The sequence below is a fragment of the Sapajus apella genome, unplaced genomic scaffold, assembly GCF_009761245.1.
Source record: "Sapajus apella isolate SASKATOON/1434 unplaced genomic scaffold, GSC_monkey_1.0 scaffold62, whole genome shotgun sequence".
NCBI classification, from domain to species: domain Eukaryota; kingdom Metazoa; phylum Chordata; class Mammalia; order Primates; family Cebidae; genus Sapajus; species Sapajus apella.
Genome location: NW_022437002.1, coordinates 11205218 through 11223993, shown reverse-complemented (window position 1 = coordinate 11223993; position 18776 = coordinate 11205218). Strand labels below are relative to the sequence as shown.

Here is an 18776-nt window from a genome sequence, read left to right as displayed (position 1 = left end):
GGGAGTTCAAGATCAGCCTGACTAACATGGTGAAACCTGTCTTTAAAAAAAAAAAGAAGAAGAAGAAGAAAAAGAATATTTCTTCAATTTTTCATAAGGTACTGGCTCTAGATATGACACACTTTTAAGTTTAATCTGCAATATTAACATTTTCTCCATCATTTTCTTAAGTCTAAATAATGAACAAAACAAGGCATCTAACTCAGACTTGCAGAATTTGCTGATTTCCAGGGTGTAAATATTCCCAATACAACCAATTTCAAGCTACTATTATCACTAAATGCAATGTTGGGAAGAAATATGCAGCAGCACACCATTATCTATAGTATGTCCATCACAGAGACACAATAGACATAATTAACCTCAAGAGCATAAACAATGCTAACACACAGCAAAATAAGTATAAAATGAAGAGCTTTGAGTATTCATTACATTTATTTTAAATATAATTTATTTAATTGTATGTTTACATAATTTAATTTTTAATAATAGCTATGACCAGATGTGGTGGCTCACACCTGTGATCTCAGCACTTTGGGAGGCCGAGGCAGGTAGATCATGGGGTCAGGCGCCTGGCCAACATGGTGAAACCCCGTCTCTACTAAAAATACAAAAAATTAGTTGGGTGCGGTGGTGGGCACCTGTAATCCCAGCTACTCGGAAGGCTGAAGCAGAAGAATCACTTAAACCCAGGAGGCAGAGGTTGCAGTGAGCCAAGATTGCGTCACTGTACTCCAGCCTGGCAAACAAGGGGGAAACTTCATCTCAAAAAATAAAAAAAACAATCCTCCCTTCAAATAGATCCAAGGTTTCATGCTTGCAGCATGGAACAACAGTAGTGCACCATTAACAGAAATAGGCAGGTTATGAGGGTTGAAAGAGCAGCGGATTTGATAACTTCAATTTTAAAATATGTTGAATTTAAAATGGCAGCAAAGGAGTCACAAATGCAAATGTTCTTGAAGCAACTGGAAATACCAGAATTCTATTTGGGTCAGCTGAGAACTTGTTTAGAAGCCACATGCAAAGAGGTGCTAGCTAAAGACATGGGAAACGAGCTTTCTGGATTAGGAGAAAAACAGAAGAGCAGACAGAGTGCTAAGGACTGAGCCTTAGAGAATAGCCAAAATTAGAACGCAGGAGATGGAAAAGCAATCAGCAAAGGCCAGAAGAAAAAGACAAAACAAAACAGTAACAGTGAAAGAGGTAAGCAAAAATACAAGAAAATAACCAAGACAGGAATGATTGCCAGTATCAACTTCTTTTTTTTTTTTTTTTTTTTTGAGACGGAGTTTCGCTCTTGTTACCCAGGCTGGAGTGCAATGGCGCGATCTCGGCTCACTGCAACCTCCGCCTCCTGGGTTCAAGCAATTCTCCTGCCTCAGCCTCCTGAGTAGCTGGGACTACAGGCACGCGCCACCATGCCCAGCTAATTTTTTGTAGTTTTAGTAGAGACAGGGTTTCACCATGTTGACCAGGATGGTCTTGATCTCTTGACCTCGTGATCCACCCGCCTTGGCCTCCCAAAGTGCTGGGATTACAGGCTTGAGCCACAGTGCCCGGCTGCCAGTATCAACTTCTAAAGCAGAAGTCAAGGAGGATAAGGATTAAGAAAGTGTTTTAATTTTCCTACAAATAAGGAAGAGTGCTTTTATGAGACTATTTTTCAAGAGAGTGGTGCAGTGGAAATTAGATTATAAATTAATGGCAGGTTTTTTTTTGAAAGTCAGAAAATATTAAATACTTAACATTAAGGATTAAGAAATGAAGGGACAACTAAGTTAAATGAGGGATTTATTTTGATAGATAAGCTCTGAACATAAGGAATAAAAATCAGAAGATGACATTCAATAAATAAATAAATATTGATTGATTGATTGATTGCTTGAGACAGTCTTGTTATGTTTTTTTTTTTCCTGTTTAACCCATGCATACTTAAGTCTTGCCATGTTGCTCAGGCTTGTCTCAAACTCCTGGGTTCAAGTAATCCTCCCACTTCAGCCTCCCAAAGTGTTGGGATTGTAGGCATGAGCTACCATTCCCAGCCTGAATTAATATTTAGATAAACTGTGGTTGCCGGGCACAGTGTCTCACGCCTGTTTAATACCAGCACTTTGGGAGGCCGAGGCCGGCAGATCACCTGAGGTTGAGAGTTTGAGATCAGCCTGGCCAACACGGCATAGCCCCGTCTCTACTAAAAATACAAAAAAAAATTGTGCATGCTGGCAAATGCCTGTAGTCCCAGCTACTCGGGAGGCTGAGGCAGGAGAATCGCACAGGCAGGGGTTGCAGTGAGCCAAGATCGCACCACTGCACTCACTCCAGCCTGGGCAACAGAGCAAGACTCGTCAATCAATCAGTCAATAGCAGTTGGTCTTGAGGACCAACTGAGGTCATGTTATCAAAAGGATATTAAACACCACAGAGTATTGAAAAGACAAAGGAGGCAACTTGAAATGTAAAGTTAATTTCACACCAAGGCCCTAATGTCTTTTTCTCAAAATTCTGATTATGTGTTACACCTGTGACAGCAAAACTTGTACATATTATAAGAAATTTAGATGAGAACTAGCTTATTATGTCTCTCAATCTTTGTCTGACTAAAGTAATCAAATGACTATAAAAATAAAACTATTGGCTGGGTACGGTCGTTTACACCTATAATCCCAGCACTTTGGGAAGCTGAGGCAGATGGATCACCTGAGGTCAGGAGTTCAAGACCAGCCTGGCCAACATGGCAAAACCTTGTCTCTACTAAAAATACAAAAATTGGCCAGTCATGGTGTCGCAAAAAACAAACAAAAAAATGAAGGAAAAAAAAAAAAAAAAAAGGAAAAACAAAACAAAACAAACAAATTATCTGGGCATGATGCCACGCCCCTATAATCACAGCTACTTGGGAGCGTGAGGCAGGAGAATTCGCTTGAACCCGGGAGGGGTGGAGGCTGCAGTGAGCTGAGATGGTGCTCATCTCAGCAGAGCAAGGCTCCATCTCAACAAAAAATTGGCCAGGTACAATGGCTCACTCCTGTAATCTCAGCACTTTGGGAGGCCAAGATGGATGGATCACGAGCTCAGGAGTTCCAGACCAGCTGGGTCAACATAGTGAAACCCTGTCTCTACTAAAAATACAAAAAATTAGCTGGGTGTGGTGGCAGGCACCTATAATCCCAGGAGGCTGAGGCAAGAGAACTGCTTGAACCTGGGAGGTGGAGGTTACAGTGAGCTGAGATCACGACACTGCACTCCAGCCCAGGCATAGTGCAAGACTCTGTCTCTAAATAAATAAATAAATGCATACATACATACATACATACATACAAAAATTAGCCGGGTGTGGTGCCAAGCACCTGTAATTCCATCTCCTTGGGAGGCTGAGACAGCAGAATTGCTTGAACCCAGGAGGGGGAAGTTGCAATGAGCCGAGACTGTGCCACTGCACTCCAGCCTGGGCAACAGAGTGAGACTCTGTCTCAAAAAAGAATTCAAATAAATAAATAACACTATTGAATAGATACAGAGAGAGGTAATGGGGGAGGAAAATACAAAGAGATTTTTTTTTCCCTTCTCCGGAAAATTGTCAACAACAGAAAACAGTGTTTCTAAAGCATACTAGACACAGCTTTACCAAAAGAAGGGTAAAGAACTAGCTATCATTTACTGGGTGCTTCTGTGCCAGGAATTTTTCAGACACAGAGATAGGATTTGGAGGGCTCAATTAATATGTCCCAAATCACACACCTACTAAATTGCCAGGCTGATCAAATCCGGATCTATCTCATCCTAAAATCTTCATCTCTTCTGTTCATACTAGTTTGCCTGTGACGTTTTCCACAAATCTCTTAGGATAAAGACCAGTAGACTAATCATCAAAATTTTAGAAGACCAGGAGCAGTAGCTCAAGCATGTTATTCCAGCACTTTGGGAGGCCGAGACAGGAAGATTACTTGAGCCCAAGAGTTTGAGACCAGTTGCAGCAACACAGTAAGATTCCATCTCTACAAAAAATTTTATAAACTAGCCAGGTGTGGTGGTACATGCCTACAGTCCCAGCTACTCAGGAGGCTGAAGCGGGGAGGACTGCTCGAGCCCAGGAGACTGAGGCTGTGGCGAGCTATTATCACACCTCTGCACTCCAGCCTGGGTAACAGAGCAAGATCCTGTCTCAAAAAAAGAAAACATTTTAGAAGGAGTCAGCTGAAGCAAGACTGTTCAAGAATTATCAATATGGATGCTTCTTTCTAACAAATAATTATACTTTTTGTCAACAAATAAGATGAGGAAAAAACTGCAATTATTCAGGGCCTTGCCTGTTTGCACTCCCTCAGAAAATCGTTGTCAAAATTAGCAAATGTCTCCAAAGAAGATAAATAAATGGATAATAAACACATTAAAAGATACTCAACATCATTAGCCATAAGGAAAATATAAATCAAAACCGCAGTGATTCACGCCCTCTAGGACATCTATTTAAAAGACAGATAATAAGCATTAGCAAAAATGCAGAGAAACTAGAACCCTCATACACTGTTGGTGGGGAGGTAAAATGATGTAGTCCCTTTGAAAATAATGTGATAGTTACCAACAAGTTAAACACAAGTTACCATATGACCCAGCAGTTCTGCTTCTAGGTATGTAACTAAAGAGAACTAAAAACATATGTCCAGACAAAAACTTGTAAATGAATGTTCATTGTAGCATTGTCCATAACAGCCAAAAAGTGAAAGCAACTCAAATGTCCATCAATTGATAAATGGATAAACAAATCATGATATATCTATACAATGGGATATTATTTGCCAATAAAAAGAAATAAAAGACTGATTTTGCTACAATGTAAATGAACCTCGAAAACATTATGCTAAATAAAAGAAGTCAGTTACAGCTGGGCACGCCTATAATCCCAGCACTTTGGGAAACCAAGGTGGGCAGACCACTTGAGGTCATGAGTTCGAGACCTGTCTGGGCAACATGGCGAAACCTGTCTCTACTGAAAATACAAAAATTAGCCAAGCATGGTAATGGGGACCTGAAATCTTGGCTACTCAGGAGGCTGAGACAGGAGAATCACTTGAGTCCAGGAGGCGGTGGTTGAAGTGAACCAACCTGGGTGACAGAGCAAGACTCTGTCTCAAAAAAAAAAAAAAAAACAAAAAAAAAAACTTAATCATAGTGATGAATGCATAATTCTGAACATACTAAGAGTGACTGAATTGTATACTTTAAATGGGTGACGTATTATATGATAATTAAGCTATTTTTTTTTTTTTGGAGGCAAGATCACTTCATCACCCAAATTAATATCCCCCAAATCACACACCTAGTAAATGGCTAGGCTGATCAAATCCAGGTCTGGAGTGCGGTGGTGTGATCTTGGCTCACCACCAAGATCTTCTACCTCCCAGGATCAAGAGATTCTCAGACCTCAGCCCCCCAAGAAACTGGAATTACAGGTGTGGGCCACTCCATCCAGCTAATTTTTATATTTTTAGTAGAGACAAGGTTTTGCCATCTTGGCCACGCTGGTCTTGAACTGCTCCTCAAGTGATCCACCAGCCTTTGCCTCCCAAAGTGCTGCGATTACAGGCATCAGCCACCATGCCCTGCCAGCTTTTTTTAATTTGAAACAAGTTCGCAACCATGGCTCACTTCAGCCTCAACCTCTGCAGTGAGCCAGTTCAAGCAATCCTTCTGCTTGAGCCTCCTGAGTAGCTGGGGCTACAGGTGCAGACCACCCTAATTTAATTTTTTTTTTTTTTTCTGTAGAGACAAGGGTTGTGGGGGCAAGATGGTGTCTCACTATGTTACCTAGGCTGGTCTCAAACTCTTGGCCTCAAGAGATCATCTCCAGTCAGCGTCCCAAAGTGTTGGGATTACAGGTAGGTGTGGACCACTGTGCCTGGCCGTAAAGTTTTCTGTTGTTGTTGTTGTTTGCGAGATAGGGTCTCACTTTCATTGCCCAGGCTAGAGTGCAGTGGCATGATCACAGCTCAGTATAGCCTTGACTTCCCAGGCTCAGGTGATCCTCTCACCTCAGTCTTCCGAGTAACTGGGACTACAGGTGCGTACCACCATGCCTGGCTAGTTTTTTAATTTTTTTGTAGAAACAGGGTTTTGCCATGTTGCCCAGGCTAGTCTCGAACTCCTGGGTTCAAGCAATCCGCCAGCCTCAGCTTCCTGAAGTGCTGGGATTACAAGCATGAGCTATGGCATCCAGCTACAAATCAATTTTTTAAAATTAGTGAATAATTAGATTTTGAGAAACCAAGTCCAATCCTCCCCAATGCCCATGCATTAACAAGTCAAGGAGGGCTCTGCTGGCTCCTTTTTTTTCTTTTTTTTTTTTTTTGAGGTGGAGTCTCACTCTGTTGCACAGGCTGGCATGCAATGGTGCAATCTCAACTCACTACAACCTCCGCCTACTGGGTTCAAGCAATTCTCCTGCTTCAGCCTCCCAAGTAGCTGGGATTACAGGCATGCGCCACCACACCCAGCTAATTTTTGTATTTTTAGTAGAGACGGGTTTCACCATGTTGGTAATGCTGGTCTTAAACTACTGACCTTAAGTGATCCGCCCACCTTGGCCTCCCAAAGTCCTGACATTACAGGTGTGAGCCGCTGCTTTTGGCCTCATAGTATTGTTTGATACCGGCCAAAAACCTGATCTAGAAAACCTTTCCTCTAAACAATTAAAAGGAAATGTAAGCAGCCTGATTTCCTTGACTCAAACCACGCTGAAGAGCAATATATAGGTCAGAGGAGAAAATTTTTAAGAGAAAAGTATGTTATTTACTCTCTCCTACACTTATTAAAAGATACAGGAAAAGGGAAAGTGAGCCTAGTAACTTCAGATAGATTTCTGAATGGCAGATTTCCAAACTGCAAAAGCAGAAACCATATTGATTCATTGGCCAAATTTGTCTTCAAGGAAAAGCCCATCACTGAAAAAACAGACTATAGTTGTCCTAGACGTCTTTACTCTGTCTGGAAAGAACTACACTTACATGCAGGGAATAAAAGTAGCAATGGGAATCCCTGTTTGAGAGCGGGGGTGGGAGGGGAGCAAAGTGTGAGGCTCTTTGCATATAAGAATTCTATCCTATCGGGAATTTGAGACCAGCTCTACTAAAAATACAAAATTAGCTGGGTGTGGTGGTGGCACATGCCTGTAATCCCAGATACTTGGGAGGCCGAGGCAAGAGAATTGCTTGAAAGGGGGAGGCAGAGGTTTTGGTGAACCGAGATGGTACCACTGCACTCCAGCCTGGGCAAGAAAAGCAAAATTCTGTCTCAAATAAATAAATAAATAAATAAAATAAGACAAAATAAAATTTTATAAAAGGTACCTTTACTTTTAATAGGCAGGCACTTAAGCATAGGGAATAGAAAATGCAGAGTAAAGCCCAAGCCCAAATGGAGACCCAAATGGAGGCCTGAGAAGCATTTAGAATGAAATTAAGCCCTAAAAAAATCAGGTCCAGGCAAAAACAGCCACAAACCACTACCACATAGTCACATGTAGGCCTCAAAGGCAACTTTCCTTTCCTTAGCATCTAACCAGCACGACTTTGTCATTCTCTTTTTTTTGTTGTTTTTAATTTTTTTTTTTTAAAGACGCGGTTTCATCATGTTGGTCAGGCTGGTCCTGAACTCCTGACCTCAGGTGATCCGCCCGCCTTGGCCTCCAAAGTGCTTGGATTACAGGTGTGAGCCACTATGCCCGGCCTACTTTGTCAATTTCTTAAATTAAACCCCACTGCCAGTCTCATTCTGATATTTCCCACAGACATGAATAAGCAAAAAGGAGCCAGTGAATTGACCCATGTGGCCAACACAGACGCTGCACAGGAGAGAACACCTGGAATCAGTGCTACCCTGTATTCAACTAGAGTGGCTGAAACAGAAATAGAGAAACTGTAAGTGGGCCAAGTGTGTTGGCTCACGCCTATAATCCTAGTACCTTGAGAGGCCAAAGCAGGAAGATCTCTTGACAACAAGAGTTGGAGACCAGCCTGGGCAACATAGAAAACAAGAGGGGGAGGGGGAGGGGAGGGGAGGAGAGGAGAGGGGGGAAAGGGAGAAAGTAAGGCAGGCAGGCAGAAAGAAAAGAAAAGAGAAAAGAAAAGAAAGATTGATTGTAAGCATTAGTAAAAATTTGAAAACTTTTGCTGGTATATATGGAAATTTTATCTAAATTCCAGGAAGGCCAGGAACTTCTAGATTACATACACAAAAATAGAAAGAACTGCCCTATCTGCTAGACTAAATACTGGGCTTTTCCTTTCTGACTACTAACCTCTGAAGTCAGTAAGAACTGACCAGAAAAAGTATTTTTCTCCCTCCTAAGGAGCTCATACTTTCACGTTCTCTTTAGGGGAATAAACTTTATCAGCTACCAGCAGCCAGAGATATGGCATAGATAATTTAAATAAGACCTCATTTAGAAACCTAGATTTCTCTTTTTGATGGTTCTGGTACATTAGCAGAACTCTTACATTTGTAGGTCTGCATTCTAAATTAGTTGTTTATATATTTCAGATGCTTACATCCTTAACAAATCTCTTTTAAGATTGGATCAAAAGTGTTTTCAAAAAGAAGGAATTAATTTGCTTATCCCAAAGTAAGCTGTTTCCAAAAAGAGTATCAGGGGATCCAAGAGATCCCAAGGTCAACTAAATCTAGAAGTTGGGAGACCTGGTTGGGTTTTTTTTTTTTTTTTTTGAGACAGAGTCTCACTCTGTTGCCCAGGCTACAGTGCAGTAGCACAATCTCAGCTCACTGCAACCTCTACCTCCCGGGTTCAAGTGGTTCTCCTGCCTCACCCTCCCAAGTAGCTGGGATTACAGGTACCAGCCGCCATGCTAATTTTTGTATTTTTAGTAGAGACAGGGTTTCACCATGTTGGCCTGGCTGGTCTCAAACGTCTGACCTCAAGTGATCCAGCCCCCTTCCATCTCCCAAAGTGCTGGGATTATAGGCATGAACCACTGTGCCTGGCCACCTAGCTGGTTTTGTCCTTACATTGTTCTACCTGCCAAAGGTAGTATTAATCTGGGGTGTACTCGGGGAGCAAAGCAAAGGGTGCTTGAGTTGCAAAAAAACAAATCTCAATCCCTAATTCTCAACCCCAAATTAAAAGAATTCCAATTTAGAGCAATAACTCTGATTAGTAATCAATCTCTCTCTGAAATATCCCAAGATAAGCAAATGCTATTGAAACTGTAAGGCTAGGGGACTGAGAAGAGATGAAAAATAGCTAAGGTTTCAAGTAAAGCTTTGGCTGGCCTCCAATTTCTAACAATGCTCTGATTGTTCCTTTAGCTTCTCCCTCCCTGAGCCTCCTGTCATCACACAGCACTGAGGCAGAGGTCCAACAGGCAGAGCTACAAACATGCAGCAAGGAGCCAGAGCACTGGAATTCACTACAAAGTTCAGGGGACATGGTCAAGGCAGGAGCGATTCATTTCCTCCAACTGTTAGAGATAAGATATGAAAGAATCAGCTGGGAGCATGGTTAGCAGAAAGAACATGTAATTATGATCGGAAGACTCATGACTGATTGATCCTTAGCTCCATCCCTCACTAGCTGTTCATTCTGGCAAAGTCACTTCACTCCTCTTAACTCTCATTTTCCCTCTCTGCTAAAATTGAGAGGATAAAACACTTTTACCTACTTCAGGGTTATTATAAGGATTAAGTCAGATAAGAATGTGCTTTATAAGCTATAAAATACTAGTTTAGTGTTTATAGAAATATTAGTTACCTCAAGCTAACAAGTATCCAAATATCCACAAATTGGATACTTCTTATGTGCTCTGTGTAGCACTTAACAGAGAAAGTAGCATAATACAACCCCAGTCCTTAATGAGTACTCTAACAGAGAACACACATGAGTGAACACACAGGCATCTCTTCAAGGCAGTATGAAACAGGGATGGAGTTGCAGTTGATTTAGTCTGAGGAACAGAGGTCAGAATCTCAGGAAGGTGATACTGGAGCTAGGCCTAGAAGGTAAAGTGGGTGATGGCCAGGCAGGGGAGGCTGGGACGTGCATTCTAGGGAGAGAAATTAAATAAGCAAGGAGGTGTGAAAGTACACAGTATTTAGGGAGCAGTGAGTTGTCTCATGGCTATAGCGCAAGCTATAAAAAACAGATTGCTTGGAAATGAAGCTGGACAGGTGGGCAACAGAGCAAGACTCTGTCTCAAAAAAATAAAGGAAATCGCAATTTCTTTCCTCCTTATTTCTCTCCCTTCTTTGTCCTGACACTCTAAACAATAAGACACAATATTTGCCTTCAAGTGATAATATAGCTGAAAGATATAGCATGTATATAAACACTTTGGATGCTGTAACAAAAGCACATAAGGAGTACAGTCACAGGCACTAAGAAAGGGTAGTCGGTTCCACATCAGAGTCAGGAAAATATTTATTGAAGAGGGGTTAAGTTGGTGTTATCCAGGCAGAACAAACTTGGGGAAGGTATTCTAAGCACTGGAAGCAGAATGAACAAAGATACAGAGTCATATAATAGCATGGTACATAGTTCAGCAAGAGCTCAAGGTATAGGTATGAGGGAAACTTGGTGCTATGAGCCTGAAAACGTAGGCAGCAACCAGAGCCAGTTCTGCATAGGTTCAGAACAGTTTCTAGACTTTAGGTTGCCTAAATTCTAAAATTTCAGCTCTGCCGTTTTCCAGCAGCATGGTCTTGGACAAATTACTTACCCTCTCTAAGGAGTACATAAAATGGGGATATTAACAGAACCCACAGCATAAGATCACTGAAGGATTAAATGAAAGAATCCATGTAAAGGACCTAGTATAGAATGTCCGATTTAGGGCTAGTCACAGTGGCTCATTGCACTCCAGCCTGAAAGACAGAGCAAGACCTCATCTCAAAAACAAAACAAAACGAAACAGTCCCATTTAGACTAGGTATGGTGGCTCATGCCTGTAATTCCAAGACACTGGGAGACCAAGGCGGGAGGATTGCTTGAGGTCAGGAGTACAAGGCAAGCCTTGGCAACACAGCAAGACCCCATCTCTATGAAAACACACACAAAAATTAGCCAGGCATGGTGGCACATGCCTATAAACCTAGCTACTTGGGAGGCTGAGGTAGGAGGATAATTTGAGCCCAGGAGTTGGAGGCTGTAGTGAGCTATGATTGTACCACTGTACTCTAGCCTGGCAACAGAGCAAACCCTGTCACACACCCCACACACCCCCACCCACACGAATAGAGAGAGAGAGAGAGAGAGAGAGAGAGAGAGAGAGGGAGAGAGAGAGAGAGAGAGAATATGTCTGATTGACAAGAAGTCAAGATACTATTACTACCATTGTTATTATAGAAAACTTTGTTAGGAAACTATTATAGTGGTCAAGGCAACAGACACTGAGGCCCTGAACAAAAGCAGCGACATAGAGAGGGAGAAGAGAACAGACATGCATGCAGTCTTTCTGAGCTGCAAGTGATTGGCTGGACTTGGTAACAAGGGAGAGATTATGGATAGTACTGAATCAAATATGATTCTAGGTTCCTAACTTGGGCAACTAGCTATGTGAGTGAAAATATTTACAATTTAGGGTATGTTCAATAAAAGCTATGCCTGGGTAACATACAGATGAACATGTAAAATACACCAGGACACTCGCCTTTGGCTCTGGTAAGAATGCAAGAAAAGGCTCTATTACTGCCTTCTTATCCAGACCTAGTAGTGTGAAAATCACACTCACTTGCAGTACCCACTAAACAAATGGCCCTAAGAAGTCATATTTGATTTGTGTAACCACCTCCTTACCCATGGTTTACTATAGATGGACAATTGGCCCATGGAGGAAAAGAAGACCTCGGCCAACCAGACTTGCTGTGTTTGTGCATTCAGAATCCTATGGCCTCAGAGCATCGCTGTTTGACAGACAGCCACCATGGCTCACTCATAGCAATAAAAGAAAAGCAGAGAAGTGAATATAGTAGGCACATAGAAGCAAAATGAAGGAGTACAAGGCCCCATAAACGAGAAAGACCTGGGCAGCACAGTGAGAACCCATCTCTACAAAAAAATTAAAAAATTAGCAGGGTATGATAGTGCATGCCTGCAGCCGGGTACAGTGGTTCAAGCTTGTAATCCCAGCACTTTAGGAGGCCAAAGTGGACAGGTCACTTGAGGTCAGGAGTTTGAGACCACCCTGACCAACACAGAAAAACCCCATCTCTACTAATAATACAAAAACCAGCCGGGCATGGTGGCACATGCCTGTAATCCCAGCTACTTGGGAGGCTGAGGCACGAGAATTGCTCGAACCCGGGAGGCAGAGGTTGCAGTGAGCTGAGATGGGACCACTGTATTCCAGCCTGGGCAACAAGAGTGAAACTCCATCTCAAAAAAAAAAAAAAAAAAGAGATTGTGCATGCCTGTAGTTCCAGCCGCTCAGGAGGATGAGGTGGGAGAATCACTTGAGCCTAGGAGATCAGGGCTGCAGAGGGCTGTGATCTTTCAACTGTACTCTAGCCTGGGCAACAGGATTAGACACTATCTCAAAAAAAAAAAGAAGAGAGAGACAGTTGTTTTCTGATAACTGTTTAGTTTTCATAAAGCCCAGCTGTATCCAGACATCAGATTCTATGAGGTCATCCCATATCCACTTCTACTTGTGCTTCTTTGTATCCCATGCAACCAAACAATCCTGGTGGCTACAATGGATGAGACTACCCAAGAAGAATACAGAACACAAAACCAAAAAATGGCCAAGGTTAGGACCCTGGGGAACACCAACATGGAAGAGTCAGACAGGGGAAGAAACGCCAGTGAAATAGGCAGAAAAAAATGCATTCACAGAGGAAAGAGGTCATTGAGGAAAAAGCAATGGTCTAGAAGTCAATGTAAGAGAGGGTTTTAAGAGGTAGACAAGTGTCAAATGCTACAGAGAAATAAAGTAAGAGGAATATGAAATAGGTTACTGGATAGGCCAATTAAAGGATCATTGGCGACCTTTTGCAGAGAAGCACTGATTATTATTATATTTCAAAAACTTTGTTTTCAGATCCTGACTGCCATAGTAGTCACACTGTTTATCTTTAGGTGAGTCTTAACATGCCTCTTTTATTTAAAATAAAAATAATAACAAAACTTCACCCAGCCCTTATTGTATCTTAGACTACCTCGTGGTAAAATTCATGTAAAATTCATCAGTTTGAACATTTAAAAGTCATGCACTTTGGCCAGGCGCAGTGGCTCATGCCTGTAATCCCAGCACTTTCAGAGGCCGAGGCAGGTGAATCACAAGGTCAGGAGTTCAAGACCAGCCTGGCCAAGATGGTGAAATTCCGTTTCTACTAAAAATATAAAAATTAGCCATTACTGGTGGCACACGCCTGTAATCCCAGCTACTCGGGAGGCTGAGGCAGAAGAATCACTTGAACCCAGGAGGTGGAGGTTGCAGTGAGCTGAGATCATGCCACTGCACTCCAGCCTGCGTGACAGAGCGAGACTCCATCTAAAAAAAAAAAAAAATTTTCATGCACTTTAGAGACAAAATCCCCCTCTCCTATCCTTCCATAGTATTCAGATTAAAAAATAAAAATATGCTGGGCACAGTGGTTCACGCCTATAATCCTAACACTTTGGGAGGCTGAGCTGGGAAGATCGCTTTAGCCCAGGAGTTTGATACCAGACTGGGCAACATAGTGAGACTTTGTCTCTATTTAAAAATAAATTAATAAATGAGAAAAAAAAAAAAAAAGAATAGGCTTATAAAGTAATGTATAAAGCTCGGGGTAAACTGTTCTTTGAATTTTTAAAAATCATCCATGGTATCTTCAGCCTCTGCCTCCTGATGTAATGGTATGTAATACTGTCTTCACCAAGAAGCAGATCAATACAAGTTTCCATGCCATTATGATATATTAGTTTTCAAAAAGCTAGGCATAGTGACTCATGCCTGTAATCCCAGCACTTTGGAGGCTGAGGCAGGAGGATTGCTTGAACTCAGGTGTTTGAGAACAGCCTGGGCAACATCTTCTCTATTAAAAAAGATAAGAATAGAATAGAATAGACTTGAGCACACAACAAACAATCTAAACCATCTGAAAGAAGGAATGGCAGGTCCAGATGAGAGCAGTGAGATCTAGGGCAGCATATATGAAGGGGTCCTACCTTCATCAAGTGCTTGTTGACCCACTTGGTGAATGTTTTCTTCTGAACCCGGTCCCGTTCATCTGTAAAAGAAACATAGAGAAGGCACTGGCTTAGTGCTACCCAGGCAATGGGTTCCCACACCGCTGCCCTGCCCATACCTTTGTTTCTCTAGGACAACTTACCCACATAACTGTGGGACAGTGACTTCTTAGGAAGGTTTGGCCTATCTGAACTTCCTCTTTGGTCCTGATCACATTGTCACTTTACAAATCAGACAGAATCATCATGTGCCTCAAATATCATATCATGACAAAATCTACTTAGCATGATAATTTGAGCAGAGCAGGGAACAGAGTGATTCCCCACTTCCCTCACAACAAGCTTCAAAAACCCAAAGCCGTGATACCAGCAACAGAGAGGTGGCCTTGGCATTTGGGACACAAATATTACAGTAGTTAAAATGTCACTCTTCATGTGCAGATATGCCTGAGTAATGCCAAACTCCCTCCCTCTCCTACCCCAGTACTTCCTGCATTCCAATTTCTTTACCAGTCATGAACAAAACAACCAAACTCTCAAAGCTGCCCAGTTTACCCCCACTGCACGTCTCTTCTCTCTCTCCCTTCTCCTAACTCTCAGAGAAGCAACTCCCTTTCTTTCTCAAGTTTTTTTTTTTTTTTTTTTAACCTCTTTAACAGAAACATGACTTTCAATACTTGACAATGACTGCTCCACAGAGGCCTTATCCTGTAGAGGACTTACTTTCTCCTACTCCTACCAAATTCCCAGTGCCACTTCTAGACAACTGAGCCATCAGCCCTGCTCCTTTTCTATTTTTGGAAGCCCACATCATACCGTGTGACATCTTTTTCAAATCATCCTGTCATTTACAATGCCCTGCTGCCCTTCCACATGGCAAATCTACTCTAACCTTCCCTGATGACTTGGTTCATTTATCTCTACATATATATGAACATGTATGTGACAATGCATATGCGCCTACTTGGCTTCACTGACATTCATCTCCAATTAATGTCCAGCCATCACACTGCCACATTTTGGGCCTGACTCCTTCCCCAAGCATACCTTTATCCACCTCTTATATCTATCTAGCACTTACCATTATCCATCTCACATGGCCTCTCCTAATCATTCTCAACCTTCAGTCACTCCATTCTTATTTTACCCTATTCATTAAGAACATATACAGCCAGGCATGGTGGCTCCTGTAATCCCAGTAGTTTGGGAGGTCAAGGCTGGCAGATCACTTGAGCTGAGTTCGAGACCAGCCTGACCAACATGGTGAAACCCCACCTCTCCTAAAAATACAAAACTTGGCCGGGTATGGTGGTGTGCACCTGTAATCCCAGCAACTCAGGAGGGTGGGGGGATTGCTTGAATCTGGGAAACAGAGGTTGCAGTGAGCCATGATCACACACACCACTGCACTCCAGCCAGGGTGACAGAATGAGACACAGTCTCATAAAAAGAAAAAGAACTCTAAAATTATTCCAGTCCATGCTAGACAACATGGTTATGCAATTCAAAGCTACCATCACTAATACCCCAGGGACTTTCACCTGCCTAACCGCCTACTACTACATTCACTGTGACAATCAAAGGTTACCACTGCCTGCTGCTTGACTCTTCCATATCTTTTCCAAGACAGAGAACATTTCAGAAGAAAGTTGCAGAGGTATATAAATCTGGTTCGCTAGTAATTCATACAAGCTTCAGCCAGGTTCTCTCTCTCCAATGCTTATTTTCTTCTTATTGATCCCCTAGGAAAAGCCAACATAGTGCCATTCCAAACAATGCCAATGCTTGTTCTACATCTCAGGTGAATATACTTATATACTTATTTTTTTCCTGAGTTTATAGCCATTCAATAAGCATTTTCTTATCTTGGTCTCTGGTTTTATCTTCGCATCCTTATTTTCAGCCTTGAATCCTTTCTTGCTTGGCAAGGAACAATTTTCTTTCTACTATAAACCATAGAACTAAGGAACGGACCTTAGATATTACATAGTCTAATTCTCTGCTGACACACAAATCCCTTCAACAACAAAGAATCATAAGTTCACATTGAAAGGTCTGTCCAAATATGCCATACATCTCCAATATTCTTGCTGTTTAAAATTTAGGATAATAGAGAATTCACTAACTCATAGGACAATGTACCAATGTAATAGTTCTATAAAATGTCATACTCTACTTTTATAACTTCTACCTACTGACTCTCATTTGAGACTGTTAGAAGCATTATTAGACTTAAAAGTTTAATCCATCTTTCATTTAATAGAGTCCTGAAAGGATTTGAAATCAGGATTCTTATTAGATTTAACCACTGTCATTACAACATATTTTGATCTTTTTAGATGCTGACTCACTTATCCAAAATCTTCATCATCCTTTCCAAGCCCGTGTCATCTGCAAACTGAATCAGAACCAGCTTTTAACCACAGTCTCATTGAAATCACTGACACTTTGCTCATACTACTTATTTTCCCTTCATGTCAGGCTACTTCTCTTCCTCTTCATCTCTCCAAATGCTATATATTCTTTAAAATCCAGCTCATTCATTCACTCATTTATACTTTTTTTGTTTGTTTTTGAGACAGTTTCGCTTGTCACCCAGGCTGAAGTGCAATGGTGCAATCTTGGCTCCAGTGCAACTCTGCCTCCTGGATTCCAGCAATTCTACTGCCTCAGCCTCTGGAGTAGCTGGGATTACAGGTGCCCACCACCATGCCCAGCTAATTTTTTTTTTTTTTTAGACAGAGCCTTGCTCTGTCACCCAGGCTGGGGTGCAGTGGCGTGATCTCTGCTCACTGCAACCTCCACCACCCGTGTTTAAATGATTCTCCTACCTCAGTCTCCCAAGTAGCTGGGACTACAGGCATGCACCACCATGCCCAGCAAATTTTTGTATTTTTAGTAGAGAGACGGGGGTTTCACCATGTTGGTCAGGCTGCTCTCGAACTCCCGACCTAAGGTGATCCACCCGCCTCAGCCTCCCAAAGTGCTGGGATTACAGGCGTGCACTACCATGCCTGGCCTCATTTATTCTTTAAATAAATCTTTATTAAGGACCTCACTGCTAGGTCCTTTTGATTCTGGTAATAGAAATACCAAAGTCATAGTCCCTACCATTAAAAGAGATGACAGTATGGCAAAGAAGAGAAATAACTTCAAAGTGGTTTGACAAGTGCTGTAACAGTTAAGCACAGAGTACTCATGAACATAAGGACAGGAAATATGGGGGAACCTAATAAAGTTTCCAAGAGGAGTGACTCTATCTAACCTTAAAAGATGAGTATAAGCATTCTGGCGCAGTGGTTCACACCTGTAATCACAGCACTTTGGGAGGCTGAGGCAGGTGGATCACAAGGTCAGGAGATGGAGACCATCCTGGCTAACACGTTGAAACCCCATCTCATTAAAAATATAAAAATTTAGCCGGGCGTGGGGGCACATGCCTGTAGTCCCAGCTACTCGGGAGGCTGACGCAAGAGAATTGCTTGAACCTGGGATGTGGAGGTTGTAGTGAGTAGAGATCCCGCCACTACACTCCAGCCTGGCAACAGAGTGAGACTCTGTCTCAAAAAAAAAAAAAAAAAAAAAGATAGATGAGTATAAGCCAGATGGAGAAGAGAAGGGACAAAGTTGCTACATGAAGTTACAGCTAATGCAATTTCATGGAGACAAGAAAAAGCTTATGTTCAAAGAACTGCACAGAATTAGGAATGGTTGAAAGACATGCTTACTAGGTAGCGGCAATATTTAAAACTGAATAGGATGCTATGGGCCAAATCATGACCTTTCATGACAACCTTAAGGAACCCAAACTTTATCCTATAGGTAAGGGTAACCATTGAAAGATTTTAAATTGGAGAATGACATGATCATATTTGTGTTTAAGAAAAATTCTGGCTGCCTTTTCTGACAACTCCAGTTCTCAATAGTCTCTGTGTCCTCCAAATATCTATGTTACTTCCTGGGCTAATCTTACTCAATCAGCACTTACATAATTATATAGTGTTCTGAACTTTTAATATGCTTATTCTTATATTACCAGTGAGATCATTAACTCCTTGAAGAGACCATGGTTTACTTTTTCGTATTTTCCACAACTCTATATATTAAGACCTAAAACATAAAACCAGACAGTTTTCTGGATTGGCCAAGTATGATTAGAAGACTGGCTAAGGAAACACACAAAATGAAATCAAAACTGAGTTACCTACAAAAATCTAGTTCAATATGTAAAAATCCCAAAACCCTGCCAGGCAAGGTGGCTCATGCCTGTAATCCTAGCACTTTGGGAGGCCGAAGCAGAAGGATCACTGGAGGCCGGGATTTGAGACTGCAGTGAGCTGTGACTGTGCCACGGCACTACAGCCGGGGCAACAGACTGAGACCCTCTTTGAAAAAACGAAAAAACAACACCACCCCATTAAGTATCACTTGTGTGCTAGGGTAAGAAGACATGATGGAAAACTTAGAGCTAACTAAAGTTGTTTCCATTACATTTTCACACAATATGAGGCCCACTCTGCTTCATTATATTAACGACCTTCATAGCCCAAAACAGTCTGATTCTAATTTTACAAAATTCTCACTCTGAAGACATACG

At 41.8% G+C, this 18776-nt stretch overlaps 1 protein-coding gene across 9 annotated transcripts in view; it reads right to left on the bottom strand.

Annotated features, from left to right (window-relative positions):
* Positions 1-18776, bottom strand: part of MACF1 (microtubule actin crosslinking factor 1) — a 410941-nt gene that overhangs the window by 242393 nt on the left and 149772 nt on the right. For all 9 annotated transcript variants that reach the window (XM_032247548.1, XM_032247549.1, XM_032247560.1 and 6 more), the window contains one exon: positions 14159-14220. In XM_032247548.1, coding sequence (XP_032103439.1) covers positions 14159-14220 — 62 coding nt within the window. The remainder of the gene's footprint in view (positions 1-14158; positions 14221-18776) is intronic.